Below are 22,500 nucleotides of genomic sequence, written 5' to 3'. Positions count from 1 at the left end.
GGAGGAAATGAGTAGCATGGGATTTGGGAAAGGGCCAGTGAATGTGAGGGATTGTGAGAAGTGCTAATAAGAGGAAGTGATAATAGTCTGAAGAAGGATTTGGCCAGGAAGGGACAGTGAGTAGCATCTGATTTGGAATACAGCCAGTTTGGAGGAAATAAAACTCATCTGAATGGGAAAGGGATCAAGAAGAGGAAGTGAGTAAGGTCCGCCAATGATCAAGACAGGGCCAGAACAGGAAGTCAATAATTCTGAAATTTGATCAGGATAGAAATTAGGATTGAAGCCAGAAAGGAGAAGTGAGCGGCATCTGAAGTGCAACTGAGCCACTAAAGGAAAATGAGTAAGGTCTGAATTGGGATGAAGACAAAAGGTGAACATGACTAACTTCTGAATTGGGACAAGTCCAGAGAGCGCAGGAGAGATGCTGCTCAGCTAAGTGTCTGTAGTCTGAATTAGAGTGAGAGCTGTTAGGGGAAGTGTGTGTGGTTTGTGTTAGGATAGAACCAGCAGGGGAAATGAGTGGATGTTTTATTTGGGCTAATGAGAAAGGTGAGTAGGGTCTCAAGTGGGATTGGAAGTGAGTAGAATCTGAAGAGCTCTCTGTCACTCGCCTGGACCGATTGATGGATGCGACCGGCTCATGTAAATCACCCCTCCATCTCATTGGAGCCTGTAAACACTTCCCGATCTGATTGGCTCGCAGCCTCTGGCAGCCGGGCGTCTCATCTCAGTGCCCCTGCAGGAGAAAGGAGAGAAGGACAGAGCCACGAGATGAGACGATAGCAGAGAGACGGGGAGATTGGAGGAGGTGAATGAGAGTGTGGATGAGAGTGATGTTTCTCATCGGGTCAGCGAGTCCCTTCAACACCTCAATCACGCTTTATCTCCCCGAGTCACTCTGCTGCGGTTTACAGCCTGGGTTTCAGCACCACAACACCAAGCCTGCGCTTCCTGCTAACCACAAACACCCTCAGTTATAAACATGTAATAACCACCATCACTGTGATCAGATCTGCTCAGGGTTTAATTCTGCAGAGTGTGGGTACGGTGGCATGGGGTTACGATTGATGCCAATTTGTTTTCATGCAGCTGCTGAAGGGATCGGTGTGACATCACATCCTTTCTGTTTATATTTTTTCTGTTTATCACCAAACGCCAGAGTGAAAGGAAGGAATAAATCAGAGAGGCAAACAAGAGAAAAATCAAGCGTCTTAATAATTATACACTCTTCCTGTGCTCTGATTGGTTCATAATCAGAAACAGGGGCGTGTCCCGGGCTCTGATTGGTTTGATTTGAGGAGAATACTCTGCTTTGTGATTTGTTGATATGAATTATTTTTTTATTTTTTACTTTTCACATTCTCTTATTCTTGATCATTGTTCTTTCTCGTCCATTTCTCTCTATGTCTGTCTGTCTGTCTCTCTCTCTCTCTCTGTCTCTCTCTCTCTCTCTCTCTATCTCTCTCTCTTTCCCTCTCTTTCCCTCTCTCTCTCTCTCTCTCTCTCTCTCTCTCTCTATCTCTCTTTCCCTCTCTCTCTCTCTCTCTCTTTCCCTCTCTCTCTCTCTCTCTCTCTCTCTCTTTCTGTCTCTGTCTCTCTCTGTCTCTCTCTCTCTCTCTCTCTCTCTCTCTCTCTCTCTCTCTCTCTCTCTCTCTCTCTCTTTCTCTCTGTCTCTGTCTCTCTCTCTTTCCCTCTCTCTCTCTCTCTCTCTCTCTCTCTCTCTTTCTCTCTGTCTCTGTCTCTCTCTCTCTCTCTCTCTCTCTCTCTTTCTCTCTTTTCTCTTTCCATCATTGGATGTCTGGATGATCCTTAATTTCCTCTGGCACAGTAATCCTGTTCAGGCTCAGGTGTGTGTGTGTGTGTGTGTGTGTGTGTGTGTGTGCTCAGGGTGCCACCACATGGACCCATTGAGAGGTCTCTTAGGATTAACTCACATAACTCCTGACTCACACTTCAGCACTGAGCACTGTCTAACACACACACACACACACACACACAGTGAGCTACAGATTTAATCTGAGTAAGAAAGCCGATTTAAATGCGCTCTCATCTCGGCTGTCTGTCGGAGACCCTGAGCTCCGGATCGGTCCTGAATCCAGCGAGTGTAAAAATCAGCACTTCTGTGTACAGAGTCAAAAACCTCGTCTTCAGTTAGTCACTTACTCTCCATAGCGTTCAGGCTGCCATCACAAATCTACACACACACTTACAGAAATAAAAAATACAAAAAGTAATAAAAAATAATATATAAATTTAAAAACAAATAAAAAACAACAGCAATAATAATAATAATAATAATAATAATAATAATAATAATAATAATACAGAGCTCATGGTATTCAATGAAAATATCTCACTACAGAAAGATTTTGAGGGGCGGAGCCAAGAATCATGAGCCATCCAGATTATTCATGTACAGTGACCACTGAATATTTAATGAGGAAATAAATCCCACACTGCTGTGTTGTTGTTGTTGTAGTATTAGGATGTTTAACCGATGTTAATGGGCGTCTGTATCAGCTGCTGGAGTCTGCAGTGATTCTGATCATGCACGTGATCAGTGATCATTTTAATACAAATCACTGATCATTGTTTTTATAAGCGTTTGTAGTAGTGGGCGTGGCCACAGCGAGCATGTGTCTTTATCCTGAAGAAGAAGAAGCACAGAATCCATTTTCCACACAGGATACAAGGCTCAGGTTAAGAACTGGTCCATTCTGACCGATGTTCATCACCTGGAGTTATTTCTAGAAGGTAAAATACGGAGGAATCTTTCCAGACACGTGTGTGTGTGTGTGTGTGTGTGTGTGTGTGTGCAGTCGACCGACGTGACGGAGTGGGACTGAAATCCCTGATATTTCAGTAATAACTACATTTACCCGCCTCCGCATGTCCGGCTAATCCTGTCTGAAATCCTTATGCTGCCTTCAGAAAGGAGCACAGGCTTTATTTAGCACAAATCAACACATCCTGCTCCTACCTCAGGAGCCTCCCTCCCCGTCACGCTGCAGGAAACTTACACACGCTTGTGTTTACCCTAGTGTGTGTGTGTGTGTGTGTGTGTGTGTGTGTGTGTGTGTGTTAAATATCACGGTTCAGCATGGAACTGATTATCAGTGCATACCTTACCTTCACAAGACTGCCAGGGTTTTATTTATAGGGAGTGTGTGTTATTGAGGTCAGTGTATGACATCACAAAAGGTGTGTGTGAGAGAGTGTATGTGTGTGTGTGTGTGTGTGTGAGAGAGACAGAGTGTGGGTGTGGTTTTAATGAGTAGTGACATTTTCCCGTCTCAGCACGATGACTTGCGTTCAATGGGCCGCCAGCTTGAGAGAGTAGAGCATGCTGGGAAAGGAGGCGTGTGCATGCAGTCCAGGTCGTGTGTATGTGTGTGTGTGTGTGTGTGTGTGTGTGTGTGTGTGTAGCATAATGTATTCAGGAATGAATTATTAACAGCTGAGACAGATCAGTGTTCCACTTGAAGAGTCCGCTTGTCAAATTCACCTCTTTATGTGTAAAATATTGTAAGAGACGTAAAAGGACGTTTTTTTCATCTTATTGTTAGGAGAGTTTATATTATTAGGAGAGTTTATATTATTAGGAGAGTTTATATTATTAGGAGAGTTTATATTTAGATGCAGGTTTCTCCTGATGGATGAGGAAGGACACAGAATTCTTGTCAGCTCTAGTCAGCGACTTTTAATGAACATCAAGACTAAATAAATCTCTGCTCTGTTGGAGACTCGGAGTCTGAGGTGCTGCATCCATGGAGCCTAAAAACCAGAGCGCTGTGTGTGTGTGTGTCTGCTTAAATTATTCAAACTCTCAATCTCTCAAAGGTACATCTTCATAACATTCATGACACACTTGGCACAGATCTCATACAACACACATAATAATAATAATAATAATAATAATAATAATAATAATAATAATATCTCAGTGCAGAAACAAGGGGCGGAGGGGCGGAGCCAAGTGACTGACTCCAGGGACAGAAGTCAGTAAGGCCACACGCACATAATGACACCAAGCTTTGTTTCTCTGGAGAAAAAGCTCAGTTTAATCTTAAGTAAGAGCTTCGGTTTTTCAGCCCGAGGGAAATTACATTTATTTATTCATTCATTCAATTATTCATTTATTTCCAGGGTTCTGCAGTCAGGATTGAGCTCTTTAATATGGCGACGTGCTCCGGGTCAAGCAGCAGCAGCAGCATGAAAACAGATAAACAGTGAAAACGTTATTACGCTCATTATTTCTGACTTCTGAAATACAAAACGGAAAAAAACAACCCCAGACAACTTATTTTATAGTTGGTGCTCAGTGTATGATCAGGGTTGCCAGATTGTCTGAGTAAAAAATCTCCCAATGTGATAATAACTCTCCAACTGTGATTCACACCTTCACTCTGTCACTTTCAGGAAAACTTGCAAGGCTCTTTGAGGAACCCTTCCATGAAGATAAAAAAGGAAGACACAGAGGAAGACTTTTATTTATAAATTCATCTAAAAAATCAGCTCAAAGCTATGTTTTTCCTGATCCTGATAGATAAGTGGACTGGTGAGACTCAATCTGGCAACATCTTTCCCTCACGTGTCTTGTTTTATGACTGGTCTTTGTGGTTTTTACACACCTCCACTACAGAACCCGGTGTGGAACAGTGTGTGTTAGAGGTTAGCAGTGTACTGTCCAGTGCCTCCGCCCAGTCTCCGCCTCCTCGCCGTCACTCAGTGGACAAATCAGGAGCTCACAGTTAAATCTCTCTCTCTTACGAGCCGAGTGTCTGGTTCCCTTTCATAGCAGATGCTGTTGTGACCCACATCTGTTTAGCTTAGCTGTTGCTAAAATCTTAATCCTGAAGCTCACTTACTAAAAGACGAGTGTAAATAATGTCAGCTTGACCTGTAAAAACACAGTACATCAGATACATACACAGTGTTCTTTTTATTATATATTAGACTTTAAATCTTTTAATGCAGCGTGGCATGGGAGCAACTATGATAGTCATGGGAAATATTTTTACGCTACAAAAACGCCCCAAATACTTGAGACTGTCTGGAGAAGGAGAGGCAGGAAAAATAACCAAAAAACAAAAACACAGTGAAAATCAGTGAATCACCTTGTGGTCATTTGCATGTGTTTATGACCCTTCACTGTACTGCAGCCTCTCAGCCCAGTTTCTTCTACTATTGATGAAACCTGTGTACGACATTTTACTCAGTGTGTGTGTGTGTGTGTGTGTGACCTGTGAGCATCATTCCAGGGTGAAACTTTTAATGTCTTTGAAAAGGACTTTTAATTGCAGCTCTGTTTAAAAAAGCACCAGTCGGCGTTTGGATGGATGATCCGATCGTCAGCGGCGTGATAGAGCTCCGGACTCGCATGCCGAGCGAGGTGGTGACCTGAAGCGTTCCGTAGTGACGCCGTCTCTTTAATGGCTGCTCGCTAATTGAAGTTAAAGGCTTCTTAATGAACGCTCGGTAATGAGATCGGCTCCCACCGCATCCCTCGGCAAGCCTTTTACTTACAGGATCAGTCACTTTTCTCTGATGAAAAAAAATAAGACAGATTTTAAACAAAGAAGACAGATTTTTTAAGTACATTATATTTTTGATGCTAATTTTGCCGTGTGTGTGTGTCTCCTGTAGATCTGACAGTATCTGCACATGGCTCCCTCTAGTGGCTAGACTGATAACTCTATCTGTTCAAAATATAAAAACGTGACAGAAAGCCCACTGCAGTCATTCGGAGCCGTAATAAAGGAATCTCACATGTGCGCTTTTATATCCGCAGCGTCGAGGCTGTATAAAAGCCGACATTTCAGCTCCGTCTATTTCCTCGTGTATAAAGTGGACGAATTTGTTTTGGGAGTCGATGTGTAACTCAGCACGACAAGGCAGCACCATCTGTTTAGGCCTTTTCTTTCCTTTGTGTGTGTGTCTCTGTGTATGTGTGTGTGTGTGTGTGTGTGTGTGTGTGTGTGTGTGTATGTGTGTGTGTGTGTGTGTGTGTATGTGTGTGTGTGTGTGTGTGTGTGTATGTGTGTGTGTGTGTGTGTTTATGTGTGTGTGTGTGTGTGTGTGTTTATGTGTGTGTTTATGTGTGTGTGTGTGTAGTTTCTCTGTACGAGTGCTGGGGGAATCATGTTATGTGTGTGAATGAGTCATCGTAGATTTGGTGGATAGAAAACGGTAATTCATTACCAGCTCGTAGAACACAGTAACTCAGTACAGCGACCCTCTAACATGGGCTTCAGAGGAATGAAACACACACACACACACACACACACATACACTGTTATGTACAACACATTTACCCACACAAACTAAGCCTCTTTTATCAGTCATTCAGTAAAGTAGTATGTGATAATGATGACTTTCCTCATACTCACATGTGCCTGTGGTCAATCAGCTAATCAGCATTTTAGCCACACCCACAAAAGGAATTCGTTTGGAACGACGAGTCTTAATTCATGGATTTGTTTTGGAGTATCTGTCTATTAAGTCATTAATATGGGGTGAATGAACATTTTTGAATAACTGAAGTGATTTAATGATTATCCAGTCATTATTGATGTATTGAGGCTCGTCAAACCTAGCAATCGATTACATGTAGTATGACAAATGTTCTGAAAATCTTTTAAACATCTAGCACAAAAACATTACAGTAAGAAAAAAAGTAACAGATTTTGAGGAGGAGGAGGCAGACCCAGGAACACGTCTGGGGGTGGGCCTGGCCCATGAATATCCTCCCATGTCCTCCTGCCCCTTCTGTCTCTCTGCCCTCCTCTGTATCACTATGGGGAATTTTTCAAGATTTTGTGGCTCATGCGTAATGTGTAACAGGAAGATGGGCAAATCCTCAATGAATTAGCACATCAATAGCACACATGATTAGCATTTCACATGAATATTCAGGAGTCAGAAGGCCGACACAGCACTTCCAGCACTTCCTGCACCTCTTTATGAGAGGATAGAGACACTGCCAGAGAGGGAAAGCTGGTCAGATGTTCGGGTGTACAGTCATGCAGAGTTAACGCATGCAGGTGTGTGCTCTCTTGCTCTCTCTCTCTCTCTCTCTCTCTTTCTCACACACACACACACACACACACACCTGGCTATCTTCTGCATATTTATGTTGATATGTTGAACTTTACCTATTAATTCACCCACATCTTTCTCTTCCCTTCACACACACACACACACATTCTCCATCGAGGTCCACCTCATTTTAATTTTGCTCTGAAAAGGCAAAAAGGCCCAGATGGTTGGCTGTGAAGCGCATTACAGCATGCAAAAAATGGCACCTGTTTATATTTAGATTCTGCGTGGTGTACTCGAGGGAGATTAAAAAAAAAAAACAGAAAAAACAATCAGGAGGCATCTGGCTGGTGCGCTAAAGCCTCCCTCAGCCTCCATTTATTTTGCGTCCAGAGCCTCAGCAGCAGCCAAGCAGAAAGTGGCTCAAAATCTGCCAACCTTCTTCAGACTCCTTTTAGCCTCGGTCTGTTTATTCACCCACTTTTCTCTGAGAGGTGATACTGAAATGATGGCTCCTTCAGAGAAGAACCAGTTCACACCTAAGACATTTGAGAATGTAAATTCTTTTCATTACCATGTGTGGCAGCGAGATAGTGTTCATCTCTCATCTTCTCATAGGTATACAGACATTCCTACTGCATTAGAGAAAATGATCCCTACCTACTTATGTTCTCTCTCTCTCTCTCTCTCTCTCTCTCTCTCTCTCTATCTCTCTCTCTGTGTGTGTGTGTGTGTTGTTGAGTCCCATGCACCATTACGCCTGCTAATCAGCTGCACTGGTTCAGCCCACACAGTTCCCATAAGCAATCAAATAAATCCAAACAAGACGTCCAGGTTGTCTCTCAACCATACTGTGGACTGCTTGTTCCGTGGGCATGCTGGGAGGCATGAGGGATTCAGATTTACTTTATCCATCTGTCTCTTTTAAAAAAGTGAAACAGCTAGGATGAGTTGGCATAAAATAATTGCATAACGGTAGATGTGGCATAACTGGCAACAAGATGCAACCTGATAATTCAATAAATTTACCTTCCTAGTGGCTAAGTATGAGTTTGATCAGTGTAACAGAGAGATGAAACGACTCAGTGCAAAGACTCACTTGAATAACAGATAGAACAAACGCATAGAATGAATCCATAGAACAACTCAGTAGAATGACAGATAGAAAGACTCAACAGAACGACTCGGTAGAATAATTCAGTTGGACACCAGATAGAACGACTCAATAGAATGACTCAGTAGAAATCCAAAACCAGACCAATCTGTTCTCACCCAGAACCAAGCATGCAAACAAGTGTGAATGAATCAACAATCTCCATCTGTATGCTGCCATGGTGACCAGAGTAGGAAACATTTACTCTGTAACCCTCCTGTGGTCCTGTAAAGTGTTTAACTGTGTGCTCTGACCTCCAGCTTGGTGTCCTTTTCTGTGCATTAAAACAAGAGCGATAGGGGGGAGTCTGTGTCAAACTGTGTGTAGTGGTGAATAAATTTACCCCCAGATGATCTTAGATCTTGAATGTTGTTTTCCATTGCTTTGCTTTTCATGTGAATGTCTGAGGTATTTATATGGTAGATTTATAATTGCTTTATTTTTTTGCCAGTGTCTTATCTGTTTGGTTCTTCTGCTCTTTAACAATTGATACGGAATATAAAAATTATCTGTAGACTGATAACTGTAATGATAGAGAAAAAGGTTTATTAGCTCTTAGGGTGGACAGGTGCAGACATGGTGGTGTCTGCAGGTTTATTTATTTTTTTGCTGATTCTTATCACCAAAATAGCAAAGGATGGACTGCAGACTCACAGCACCACTGTTCATTTGCACTGACAGAAATTTCCCCCCTTTTTTTATGATCATATTTTTTGCTGGTCAGTGACGTGTATACACAGGGGTGTAAAACATATGCATGTTAAACAAAGTCAGGAAGGATTTATCTAATAGAAGGCCATACTCCTGGACATGGTCCGGTTATACTGGGATTGGCTGACAATTCAGTTCTTAATTACTTTCCTATCAGACAGCAAAAGCAAGCAAGATTGTATGTGAACCTCAATGGCTAATGTTGCTCTGGTATTTCGTTATGCCTTTTTATTCCCTAGGATGATGATTGACTGTGTTTTGGCTATGATTGCTTTTTGACTCATGGTCATTTTTATGCTTTCGTATTTCCAGAAGAAAGAATGGCTCTGCTTGACATGCCAGACACAGAGAGCCATTTCAGGGGATTTAGGGGATGGCCCATCTCCTGTTACTCAGCAGACAGGATCTCCCCGAGTGCCGGGTCCGACCACTCAACAGCAGGCCCAACTAAGGCCACCCAGTCAGCAAGCAGGGGTGAGGCATGCCGGTCCTCAGCAGCAAAAAACACCTGGTGCCCAAGTAAGTGGTCCTCCCCCTTCTACCAAACAAGGAACATCACAGAGCAAGGGTCCCGCTCAAGTGTCTCCTGCCAAGACAGCCCCTACCCAACCTGCAAGCAAAAGCAAAGCAGAGACTCGCAAACAAGAGCAAGGCATTAGCAAGAAACAGGCAGTGTCCAAAACTGAGAAAGAAGGTGACTTGAAAGTGTTCCATAAAAAAGGAACACAGGAAGCAAAAGACCAGAAGAAAAGTAGTGACTTGCAGAAATCTAAACATCATGACGTGAGTGACCCTCTGTGTCCTCATTGTCTCTGTACCCGTCTTCCATAATCAGTCCAGTCATGATTTTATCATGCTTTGATCAGCATGTTCAAAATTATTAGTTGTTCTGCATGAAAAGTCACTTAAAAGCCATTATCACTAAAATCATCCTTTATACACTTTTATTACTCACTGTCATCACTTACATCCAGTCTCCTGCAAGAGTAATTATTGCTCACGTGCCACGTCATTCTATTAATGATAATTAGGTAACAAAGTTTTAACCCAAACACTCTCATTGAGAGGGTGGTGTTAATGTCTATGAAAGTCACGGTCATTATTTCTCATTATCTTTGCACAGTTTCATTAACCTTAGTAGGGCACACAATGGTACTTGCATGCTTTAATACCATCGCATGCTTATGACTTGTATAACTTGTGTTTATGTGTATAACTTTAATGTTTATGATGGTTTACTTCAAAAAGCATATGTTTTAATAATATGATTATATATTTAAGTTGATAACACAATCTTTTGTCATTCACAGGATTCGAACAAGTCCAGTACGCAAAGTCTGAGCGACACGGGCTACTCCTCTGATGGCATATCCGGCTCCCAGAGTGAGATCACTGGCCTCATCCGAGAGGAGGGACTTAAACTCAGCGAGGGAGGCTTGTCTACCCAACGCAGTCCTCCCAGCCCTTCTGAAATAAAAAAACTTGAGAGTTCCATGCGACCTCTGTTGCAGTCAGAGACGGCCACTGATGCCGATAAGCAGAGACCGCATTCGCTGACCATAACACAAGACCAATTTGATTCCGATGGGGAAGTATCCGATGACCTCAGTTGCAAATTGCGTCATGACTATGTGGAAGATAGCAGTGAAAGTGGCCTTTCTCCTTTACCAACCAGACAGAAGTTGCAGAAGGATCTAACAGATGAGGAGTTAATGAGAAGACAGATTTTGGAAATGAGTGCAGATGAGGAAGAAATGGTAGAGACTGAAGGTCATGTGAAAATAAAAAAGAGTCATAAACACAGTGGGGATCTTGGGAAAGAGAGACGACGCCTTACACAGCAATCTAACAGTTTTGAGGATGACACCAAAAGTAATGATGGTACATACAAGTCCAGTGACGGGGATGATCTGATGGGTTCACAAGGAGGCCTAAGGCGATTTAAGACAATAGAACTGAACAACACTAACAGCTATAATCGTGATTTGGAACTTAACACAGAGCATGACCTTCGAGAACCTGAACTTGAGATGGAAAGCCTGACCGGATCACCTGAAGAAAGGTCAAGGGGAGAGTATTCCTCAACCCTTCCTGCTACTACACCTAGCTATACATCTGGCACCTCTCCCACCTCTGTGTCTTCATTGGAGGATGACAGTGATAGTAGTCCCAGCAGAAGGCAAAGGCTCGAGGAGGTTAAGCAGCAGAGGAAAGCAAGGCATCGTTCCCATGGCCCACTCTTACCAACAATTGAGGACTCATCTGAAGAAGATGAACTGAGGGAAGAGGAAGAACTCTTAAGAGAACAAGAGAAGATGAGAGACTTGGAACAGCAAAGGATTCGCAGCACAGCCAGGAAAACAAAACGAGACAAAGAGGAACTCAGGGCACAGAGACGCAGAGAGAGGTCAAAGACTCCCCCGAGCAACCTGTCACCAATCGAGGATGCTTCTCCAACAGAGGAGCTTCGACAAGCAGCTGAAATGGAAGAACTTCACAGATCATCCTGTTCAGAATACTCTCCCTCTATGGACTCAGAGGCAGAAGGATTTGAAGTAGGCTCTAAACTTTACAGGTCTGGCAGTGAGTACAATCTTCCAACTTTTATGTCTCTATATTCACCTACAGAAAAAACATCTGCTGTATCACCACCTGCTGTAAACAAATCATTAAAAAGCGCTGAGGAGGTTTATGAGGAAATGATGAGAAAGGCAGAGATGATGCAAAAACAGCAGGGACAACCGGGAAGACAAGGTCAGCAAGGGACCGGCCATTTAGCAAATAATCAGCACTTAAGAACAGGGTCAACGTCTTTGAGTCCAGGCACAAGCCCCACACAGATGTCAGCACCTGTATCATTTTCTGAAAGTGGCACTACTGGAAGAGGGACAGCCAGGGTTAATGAGACACAACAAAGTCAGGGCAGCATACCTATTCAAACCTCTAAAATTGCACAGTCTCAGCCACAAGTGCGTCAGTACTCTCCTTTAAAGGCTTCCAGTCCACCTACATCCCCCTCTTCCTCTCCTACACAAAGTCCCACTCATGCAAAAGCTCATGGTCACACATCATCTGTACCATCTACTCCCCAAGGCTCCCACATTCCTCAAAGAACTGGAGCCCCTCGCCTTGCGAGACAACAGTCCTCCCAAGATACCCCAGTCATGGTGATCACACTGGGATCAGGCACAAGTACTCAGCCCCAAAAACCAATAACTGTAAATTCTTCTACATCCCCTCTCTCTTCTCCAACAAGTTGCCAGCAACAGCCGATTTATCGGACACAGTCTCCAGTAACAAGTTCTCCTACATCACCACAAAAGTCTCAGCTTACTTATCAGAGGGGACATGCAGCTGAAAGGGTCACTACTGGGTCAAGCACTCTTTCCTCTGCAGGTTCTCAAAGCCATAGATCTGAAAACATATCATTGTGTAAAATATCCAGTGTTCCAGGAACTTGTAAGGTTATTGAGCAAGGAACAGTGACCCAGAGTGGAAATGTAGTTGATCTTAGAGCAATGAAGCCTGCTCCAATTATCATGACGGACCATGGCATGGATCTAACATCTTTGGCATCTGACACACGAAGGTACTCAGTTGATGCAGACCAACCCCCAAGTCGGCATACAGCAGTACAACCTCTAATTATGAACCTAAATGCACAGGCGCAACCTTATGTGACAACATCCACACAAACAACAGTTAGTGTTACTGTGGCAGCCTCTATGTTCTCTTCACAGCCTAAACACCCAATGGTTTATGGAGACCCCCTGCAGAATCGAGTTGACTTTGGTCAAGGTGCCGGATCAGCTGTTTGTCTTTCTCAACCAAGGCCACCAATAACAGACCCAACAATTCCAAAGATAGATGCATGTCTAGAAGATCTTGGTATCCAACAACAGCAGCTTCAAAAGCAACAACAGAAGCTCCAACAGCAACAAGAGCTCCTTGAACAACAGCTCCAACAGCACCAACAAAATGCAGCTTCTTTTGCTCGATACAACTTAGCAAACCAAGTGCAACCGATATTGTTAAAGAAAGACTTAGTGGTATGCCAGACCAGTGGTGGAAGCACTCAAACAGTGGTTAGTGCCATTCCCAAAGTATCCCCACTTCCACCTCAGCCCTTAACAAGTGCTGTGTCTCCTACCCCTACTATTGGCCATGACATATATGGTGGGGTTGCTCTGGAATTAAAAAATAAGCCCACTGTATCTAACCTCTCAACAGGAAAGCCCCATGTACTGATGGTGCAGTTAGATGATAGTGGTTCATCACAAGGGGGTACAGTTACCCATATAGTTAAAAGGGAAGAGCCACCTCAAGCACAAGATGTTCTTGATCTCACTGGACAGATCAAGTCAGAGAACCAAGTGGCCTGCTGTGATGTTGTCTACCAGTTGCCCTTTGGTGGTAGCTGTTCAGGTCCTTTTGCTCAGAGAGGCAAAACAACAATTTCAGAGCCAAATCCTTCTGCCGAGCCTACCCCCGCCCCTCATCAGCAAACTCAGGCAGAAAAAGATGGTTACCAGCCAGTAAATGTGCAAGGGGTATCAGAGGAGCATAAACCTTATACCATGGCTCCACCTGGACGACTTCAACCATCAATGTCAGACACAAATCTTGCAGAATCAGGACTTCAATACTATCAGAGGACAGATCCTGGGGATCTAGCTGTGGATTTAAGCTCTATGAAACAAGCATATGAAGCAGGATATCTTGGAATGGGTGCCCAATATGGATCCTACACTGATTTGCGTCATCAAGGAGATGTTTCAACCCCACCATTACCTCTGCGTAGATATGGCTCGATGTCCAATATCAGTGGAGACTTTGGATATCCTTCTCGTGACCTGACAGCCACTCAAGAACCAAATCTTGCACAGTACAGTGCCACCACTGCCAGAGAAATTAGCAGAATGTGTGCTGCTCTTAACTCAATGGATCAGTTTGGAAATCGTTATACGAACAGCCCCGATCTTCTTCAGTTTGGTGTTGGAAGAGGAGGACCAATAGGAAGGCTTGGCCTTCAACAAGGTCTAACATCTCTCAGAGCAAACCTCCTTTATGGCCCAGATGGGAGGCCCACGGCACATGGACAAGCACTTACAAATCTAATCAATGCTAGACAGGCTAGCCTGCGGGCCTTATATCCTCCTGCCTTGAGGACTGCTGATGGCATGATATACTCTACTATAAACACTCCAATAGCATCCACCTTACCAATCACAACCCAACCTGCCCCTGTATTAAATTCTATGCTAAGAGGAGTCTACAGGCCTTATCCTCCAGCCAGCGTGACAGCTGTACCTCTATCTAGCCTTAGTAGATTGCCTCATGTCACTCCAAGGATGCCTCTCTCTGCACAGGGACCTTACAGGTACCCTGCTCCAACCCATTTCCCAGCATCTGCCTCAGACTCTATTTCAGGGAGTGTACCAACTACAAGTACCTCCCAAGAAACACCTGTCTATCTCGGTAAGCCTACAGTACCTGTGTCAATTTCATCAACTACAACATTACCGTCTGCATCTAGACCAACTGTTCAAACTAGTGCTGTACCAGCCCAATCAACTATTTTAAACCAACAGACATCTCAGGGTCATATCCCAGTAGATGCTACGACAGTGTTTCCTCCCTCTCAAAGTCAAATTCCACAGTCAATTCAGCAGCAAATACAGGCACAAGCCCAGTCTCAATCATTGACCAAAAGTATAGATTTGTCCTTCACTCAAGGCCTGTCACTTTCTCAGACACAGGCTCACACATCAGTGCCACAATCACAGCCACATGCAGCTACTAGAGTATTGCCAGATACAGCAGTTAGTGGTATCATTAACACAACAACAGATGAAAAAGAGAAAGAGGAAGAGCGTTTGCGCCAACAACAAGAGCAGCTCCTGCAAATGGAGAGAGAGCGCATTGAGTTAGAGAAGTTTCGTCAGTTGCGGCTTCATGAAGAGCTGGAGAGGGATCGCCTTGAGCTACAGAGGCACAGGGAGAAAGAACAACTTCTTGTGCAGCGTGAGATCCAAGAACTGCACAGCATCAAGCAGCAGGTCCTCCAGCAACAGCAGGTTGAAAGAGAAACTCAGTTGGTAATGCAGAGAGAGCAGCTGGCCCAGCAGCGGATGCAACTAGACCAAATTCAGGCTCTGCAACAGCAACTCCAGCTGCAGCTTGAAGAGCAGAAGAGGCAAAAGACAGCAGCAGTTGAAGCAGCAGCAGCAGTGGCAGCAGCAGAGGCAGCTGCTGCAACTGCAGCTGCTGCAGCAGCAGCCACAACTGCTCAAGGTGCCATTAATGGAATGGTGGTTGGTGGAGCCCCTCAAGCAATCTCCATCATCTGTGATCAGAGTGGTAGGGTTATTCCGCAAGATGGCCAGAGCTTGCAGTTTTTACCTTGCATGGATGGGCAGATGGTTCAAGCACTTGTGTCCACAAGACCTATGCCCAGCTCAGCTTCTGAAATGTCCCTGAGGAACAGTGATGATCAGGGAAGTAGCCATGCTATAAAGAAACAGAATTCAATGCCTCGCTTGAGAAATGGTACAGAGGAGGAACCTGTGAAAAGGATTGCAGACAGCAGTGTCCAAACCGATGACGAAGATGCAGAGGATCGGTTTATGTCACGGCGCAGAAGAACCAGGCGTATTGCTGACTGCAGTGTTCAGACAGATGAGGAGGACCAGGGGGAGTGGGACAGCCAGCCAGTGCGACGACGACGTTCAAGGTACTCCAAACATTCTGAATCGAGTGCAGAAAATAAAAGTGATACATCTAAAGTGACATCCAGCATAGCTATCCAGACAACCAGTGACTCTTCTTGTCAAACTGAATCAGATCAGCTGGGCAGAGTCTCACCAGCCATTCACATCACAATGGCTGAGACATCAAAAGTTGAACTGCTCCACTACATTTCTGCACCAGAGAGGACACACAAGGGTGAGAGTTTAGCCTGCCAGACTGACCCAGAAGCACAGTCTCAAGGTGTGGTTGCTCCTCAGCTCAATGTTCCAACCACAGTTAGCCCTTACTCCACTAGTTTACAGGTAGTTGGTGCCACACCAGCCAAGTTTGAAAGAAGGAAACCAGACCCACTAGACATTGGGCTGCAAACACAGCAACCAACTGATGCACGTCCACCCAAATCCCCACACGTGTTATACTCCCCTGTGTCTCCCCTGTCCCCCCATCGTATGCTGGAGACAACCTTTGCCTCTAGTGAAAAGCTTAACAGGGCACATGTCACACCCCAGCAGAAGGCCTTCACTACTGAATCACCCAAGAGGCATCAAACAATTCCAAGGCCTATAAAAAGTGTTCAGCGCTCCATGTCAGATCCCAAACCCCTAAGCCCAACTTCAGAGGATCCATCAAAGACCAAATTCTCGCTGTACCAGAGTCAAAACTCTTCAGGCAGCCAGGTAAGACAATTATTAATTGTAAATTTTATATATCTGTTTACTGTAAGAAGGATGACATGGACTGAAAAAAGACTGGAAATTCTGGCTTGTAAGTGGTTGGTCTGATTTTTAATTTTGCTGTTACATTTGCACTTATGCATTAGTAAACGTAAACATGAGTATATTACATTCTCTGTTTTCAAAGACAAGCCAAAGGGGAATTGTTTTTGTAAATATATGAGTTTTTGTAACTTCTTGACTTTTAGGCATAGACATTTATTATTTATTTAAGTGACAGTCTTTCTTTTGGTATCAAGTGAAATATTATTTTACTTTTGGTGCATTGTAATTGCAAGTAATGTTAAAAATAACCTTAAATACCTTACATATATTATTATTTATATACTTAAATGGAACCTCTGCTTTTTCTCCTTTCACCCCTCCTTTCACCCCTCTTTTCCTTATTTATAGCTACAGAACTCAATGATGAGGAAAGTGAAACGGACCCTCCCCAGTCCCCCTCCAGATGAGACACCGCTCCCCATTGTAACCCCTGCAATGACCCACATGTACACTGCCCCTGGAATGCCCCAGAGAGTATTGCCCCGTCCAGCACAAGGTGTCACCAAGGCGGGTCTTTTGAGTGAGCTAAAAGCTGTCGAACAAGAGTCTTCCAAGCTACGTAAACAGCAAGCAGAACTTGAGGAAGAAGAAAAAGAGATTGATGCTAAACTACGCTGTTTGGAACTAGGCATTACCCAGCGCAAAGAAACCATGGTAAAAGAACGAGAGAGGAGAGAGCTGGCCTACCTGCGTGGCATAGGGGATGCACGGGACTACATGTCAGACAGTGAACTCAATAATCTTAGATTAACAGGAATACCAACAGGAACCTATGAAGTGAATGGAATGTTGTCAAGACCAAGCACAGCACCTCTTAGCCAGTTTACTTCAGACCCGAATGTGACTTCTCAGTATCCACCCACCTCCTCTTATGTCCCATATCCATTTCCACAGAGCCAACCCGCACCAACACAGCAACCGACTGCAGCCTATCAGCAAATTGGATTTCAAGCACCACAGTATCCAGTACCATCCCAGCCTCAGCCAGGCACCTTTCAGCCACACCCTCCTCAACCCTCATCCTATCAAACACAAGGGCCCTACCAGAGTCATGCATATGCCCAGTCATATCAACCAGATCTAGGCCTGCAGCAGCCCAGCCACCAGAGCTTTCCGCCTCCTGCAGCTCATTTACCTGGACAGACATTACCATATCCTGGCCAAAGTATGCCTTTCCAGCCCCAAGGTGATATCCTTTCAGGTCATCAGCTGCCACGACATACATCACTGGCCGATCTTGAACAGAAATTGCCAACCAATTACGAAATTATTACTAATCCTGCAGTGTCTGTAGCCACCTCAGCTCAGGAAACTGGCTTCAGTGGTGCCTATTCTTCACCCCTGACAAATGCTTATGGGCCATATCGCACCCCTGACCAAACTATGGCAGACCACATACCAAGTCCTACATCTGGGTATGGTACAGATGGTCTTTATACAACAAATTTAGAACAAAATATACCCAGAAACTATGTAATGATAGATGATATAAGTGAACTGACAAAGGAGAACATGGGATCATCTGATGCTTCAAGGACAGGCTATGGAGGTGAGAATGGTCCGCGTGGGATAGGTTATGGAGACGGGTCTGAAGATCTATATGGAAGACCAGGCAGCACCACCAGTTACCATCATCAGGGTGCTGTGGACAGCCATGGCCGTCCTAGCACAACTGCGAGTGGTGGATCTTCCTATTACTATGATGATTATAAGCATTCATCTCGCAGTAGCTCTGGAATGGGCAGCCAGAAGCATTCCTCTAAGAACTTGGCACCAGCTGCGGTGTCCTCCAAGCGTAGTAAGCACAGAAAGCAAGGCATGGAGCAGAAGATTTCCAAATTCTCCCCAATTGAAGAGGCACGAGATGTAGAATCTGACTTGGCCTCTTACACAATGACAACACCATCAGGTGGAAGCTGTACCATGGTTTCTAGATCGGGGGTAAAAAAGAATGTCTACGATCAACAGAAGTACTATGGCTCAAGAGAAGGTTTGGATGAAGATGATCGTCTGTACAGTTCTGGAAGGTCAAGGTCCACAGGCTATGGCATGGATAAGATCTCCTCCAGAGACTCAGGAGGATACAGAAGTAAGTCGTATGAAAGAGATGCTATGGAGCGATCTCAGAGGGGTACCCATAGCCGCTGTGGACGTACTGCCATGCGCACTCAGAACTCAGAGGAAGAGAGTCCACTGAGCCCAGTAGGGAAACCTGTGGGTATGGGACGTGTCTCAGACCCACATGATGTTAGAAACCAGTATGGCTCCAGCCATTCACTTCCTGATGTTCAGGATCATCACATAAGGGATATACCTAAGAGCCATGCCTACAAGCCAGATGACCCATACGTAGTGGATGATATGCACTGTGCTGTTTCAGATAGCGAAGGTAACTGGTGCTGAATCATTCCTGCCTATTAAAAGTGCATCTCGCCAACAAGAGACTGCATGCCAGTGATCACTCATGGAGCTCAGCATGGATGCTTTGTGTTTGCTTCTTATGTTAATTTTCTGGTCATTGCAGAAAACCATATATGCCTACTATGCATGTTGCTTCTAAGTATATGTGAAGTAGTCTGGGGTTACCTTAGGGTTTTTTGTGATGTGCATGTTATTTTTGTTTGCTGGTTTTCTCATTTTCTCATGGACTTGGACATTTCAAACATTCTTTTTTTTTTGTCATCTTCTATTTAATTGGAGATGTTGCATGCTTGGGGATTTCTGACTCCTTTTGCATGATTTCAGTCTGCACTTTTTTTCTGTCCTTCCTTTACACTGGCAATGACATATGATTTTTGTCTTGGTTCCCCAAAAAGCATATCATTTAGGACAGGAGGAAACAGACTGGTTTGAGAAACCACGGGAGGCCACTTCCGATCGTTCCAGACATCATGGGAGTGGAAGCCACTCTTCTTCAGGTAAGAGAAGCCATGTCAAGCACACCTACCATGATTATGATGAGCCCCCTGAGGAAGACTTGTGGCCACAAGATGAATACAACCACCAACGCCATTCCTCTTCCACCCCATCCCGAGAACACCGGCATCATGTTAGCGGCTCAGGACGTCACTCATCATCCAGACATTCCTCTGAAGAGTCTCGATCCTCACGTTCTTCAAGATCACATCCTAAGGATCCATCAGGTCGCTCTGAAGGGCGCAGCACTTCATCCTCTTCGCATAAAAGATCCTCAGAACCCAGATCTTCACAGTCAGGGTACCGGGACTCTGGAGAATATTCCCATGACCCTGCATCTGGACACCATCACAGTGGTCAGCGTGGACAAAGACAGGCTAATGCTTCCAGACGGCAAGAATCTCCTTCCTCCAAACAACAGCAGCAGCAACAGCAGCTACAACAAGGTTCTGTAGGTCAACAGCAGCCACCACAGCAAGGACAGCAAAGGTCCGCAACACAGTCGACAGCTGGCAGGCAGCCTGTAACACAACAGCCTGAAACTGGGCCACTGGGGCAACAGACCAGCCAACAACCTCGTTCCCAGCAGCAGCAGTCACAACCTCAGCCTGGACAACAGCCAGCAACAACCACAGCAAGCATGGCTCAGCCTGCAACAGTGGCTACTGTTATTGGAGCTGGGGCCGCTCAGCAACAAGCTAAGCCAGGCCAGGCTCCAGCATCAGGACAACCACTGGCTGCAGGAGCAACCCTAGCTCAGCCGACTACTGCTGGGGTGAGTCAAGATTGAGCTTATTTTTGCAGAGTCCTTACAAATGCAAACAAAATAGTATGACCCAAAGGATTAACCCTAACAGTTAAATACGTATGAGATTCATGTTGTGAAATTTGACATCTGTTACCAGGTTACTTTTTTACTAATCTGTTTGTGAGCAATAGAGAATAAGAATCAAGAGCCAAATCTAGAGGATGTTTTCTTAATTATGTAAATTTTTGAACAGGGAGGACACATGAAACCTGACACTGCTCCTAGTGCACCAACTCCTGCAGTTGCTATTGGATCTAAAGCTGCACCCCAGCCTGCTAAAGCCCCTACGACCCCAGCCACAGGCATTGGTGAGCCTAAATTTTCAAGCTGCCTAGAAACAGCATTCTCACATGAAGATATATGTTATATGAGAAGAAAAGTAGCACATTTTAGTAGGGAAACATTTTTTACTTTCCTTTTTTTCTAAAAGCTGTTGTGTTTGTTGTCCCTCACAGGGTCAAAAGCAGCTCCCCGTCCAGGTGGCATAGGCAGTGCAGCTCAGCCAACACAGCAACCCACGGACAATGAAAATGTTTTCAGCAAAATCTTGCCGGGTGGCGCTGCTGAACAAGCAGGAAAACTAGGAGACGGTATGATAACAAGAAATTAGTCTAGATAAGAAGGAGGAACTCAGAGAATTATCATGTGTCAATTGGACTGTTAGTCTTATTGTCTTCCTAAATCATTTTGCCTACTTTTTATCTTACTGAAATGGCAAACATTTACTGTTTAACATATTCCTTTAAATCTTGGTCTCTCTGTTTATTTCTGGTGTGTTTTACAGCTGTGTCTGCTATCGGCAAGAAGTTTACATCGTTTTGGTGAGCTGCTAACTAGAGGGTGAGTGTTTTGTCATCATGATGATTTTTAGATTTATTTTGTAAATGGGTGTTTACTTATAGGTACATTTCATTCATATAAAAAAAAAAAAAATAAAAAAAAAAAAATATATATATATATATATATATATATATATATATATATATATATATATATATATATATATATATATATGTATGTATATTTATATGTCCAAAACATGTTTGGTTAGTGCACCATAGTGACCAATCATCACACAATCACCTCAAGAGACATCAGTCACTTCCGGCATACGGTTCTGCCTTCAGACAGACGTTATAAGCTTTCATTACTTGTTAGCTACATTAGCTTTGTAGCTCCAGTGCGCAGCTTTAAATGCTTCAATGTGAGTAAAAGGAAATTTGTGTACATTTAGATTACCTTGCTGTGCTCTTGTTCTTCAGGGTTCATCGTGGCTGAGCAGAGGCTTGTTACTGGAAAAAAAATTGGAAACTGTTTCTGTCATCTTACCCATTAATCCGTGGATGGAGGACACCTGAGAACCAGTGAGTTTGGATTTCATGCTCCATTATTCACTGTGAGCCTCTGTAAAGAAGCCCAAATAGACTTATTTTTGTGACACCAAAATACTTTGGACATGATATCAGACTACAGGTATATAGGATATTAAAAACATTACATATCACAGCTGAATTGTTGCCAGCTGATTGCTGATCTTCCTACATGGATTTATGGATCTGAAAATTATGTATAAATTGTAACGTTTTGAATTAAAATACATCAATAACAAAAAAAAGAAAACATGTAAAGCCTATCCACAAATTAGAAAAATGATTGGCTTGATGTGAAAACCATTGTTTCCATAAATGTCATGAAACATTGCTTTGGTTTAAAAAAAATCACAAATAAAGAGTTATAAATAAGTCAGCAATTATAACAAACAGCAAATAACAATTATTCAGACATTAAGGAGCATCAATACTTCCTAAAGCACACCCACACGCAAACCTGATGCCAGTGACGTCTTTACACGTGTAGATTTATGATGTCTGGAAATATCCGAATCCCCCACAGCTGTTCGTTTAAACTTTTCTTTTTGTACTGTGACTCATGATCGAGAGAAACGAGAAAAGAAAGAGACATAATCTGATTCACAAACGCGGTTGTTTTTCTTGAGACTGGTGAACATACCCTCCTCTGGTTGAGTCTATATTTATTGCTAAGATTTACAATTACTTGAACTCCGTCTGAAAGCTGAGTCCTTATCAGATTAGAAACTGACAGAATGCCGAAGACAAGCCCACAACTGTGTGTTTGACCTGAAATCTCTCTTCCTCCGTGTCACAAAAAGGGTTAGTTTAGTGTTGAGGTGTGAAATGTAAAGTTAATTTCTCTCAGCATTTTCAAATATTAGGTTTGTTTTTAACAGAGTTTTAAAAAAAACCCTTACCAGACACACTAACAGGAACTTGGTGATAATCTGCAATTACATTATAAGTGCATTGAGACATTGAGCCATGAGT

The 22,500-nt window shown here is 43.7% G+C and overlaps 1 protein-coding gene across 2 annotated transcripts in view; it reads left to right on the top strand.

The window, feature by feature from the left end:
- Nucleotides 1–22,500, top strand: part of bsnb (bassoon (presynaptic cytomatrix protein) b) — a 78,549-nt gene that overhangs the window by 47,801 nt on the left and 8,248 nt on the right. The window contains exons 4-11 of one of the 2 annotated variants that reach the window (XM_058374212.1): nt 9,218–9,688; nt 10,216–16,332; nt 16,783–18,823; nt 19,251–20,125; nt 20,352–20,466; nt 20,614–20,748; nt 20,943–20,998; nt 21,421–21,522. In XM_058374212.1, coding sequence (XP_058230195.1) covers nt 9,218–9,688; nt 10,216–16,332; nt 16,783–18,823; nt 19,251–20,125; nt 20,352–20,466; nt 20,614–20,748; nt 20,943–20,983 — 9,795 coding nt within the window. In that variant the 3' untranslated portion in view covers nt 20,984–20,998; nt 21,421–21,522. The remainder of the gene's footprint in view (nt 1–9,217; nt 9,689–10,215; nt 16,333–16,782; nt 18,824–19,250; nt 20,126–20,351; nt 20,467–20,613; nt 20,749–20,942; nt 20,999–21,420; nt 21,523–22,500) is intronic. The other variant, XM_058374213.1, reaches the window with a different exon arrangement.

This window comes from Hemibagrus wyckioides, linkage group LG21 (assembly GCF_019097595.1).
Source record: "Hemibagrus wyckioides isolate EC202008001 linkage group LG21, SWU_Hwy_1.0, whole genome shotgun sequence".
Lineage (NCBI taxonomy): Eukaryota > Metazoa > Chordata > Actinopteri > Siluriformes > Bagridae > Hemibagrus > Hemibagrus wyckioides.
Note: the sequence above shows the minus strand (reverse complement) of the source record. Positions and strands in the feature narration are given on the sequence as shown.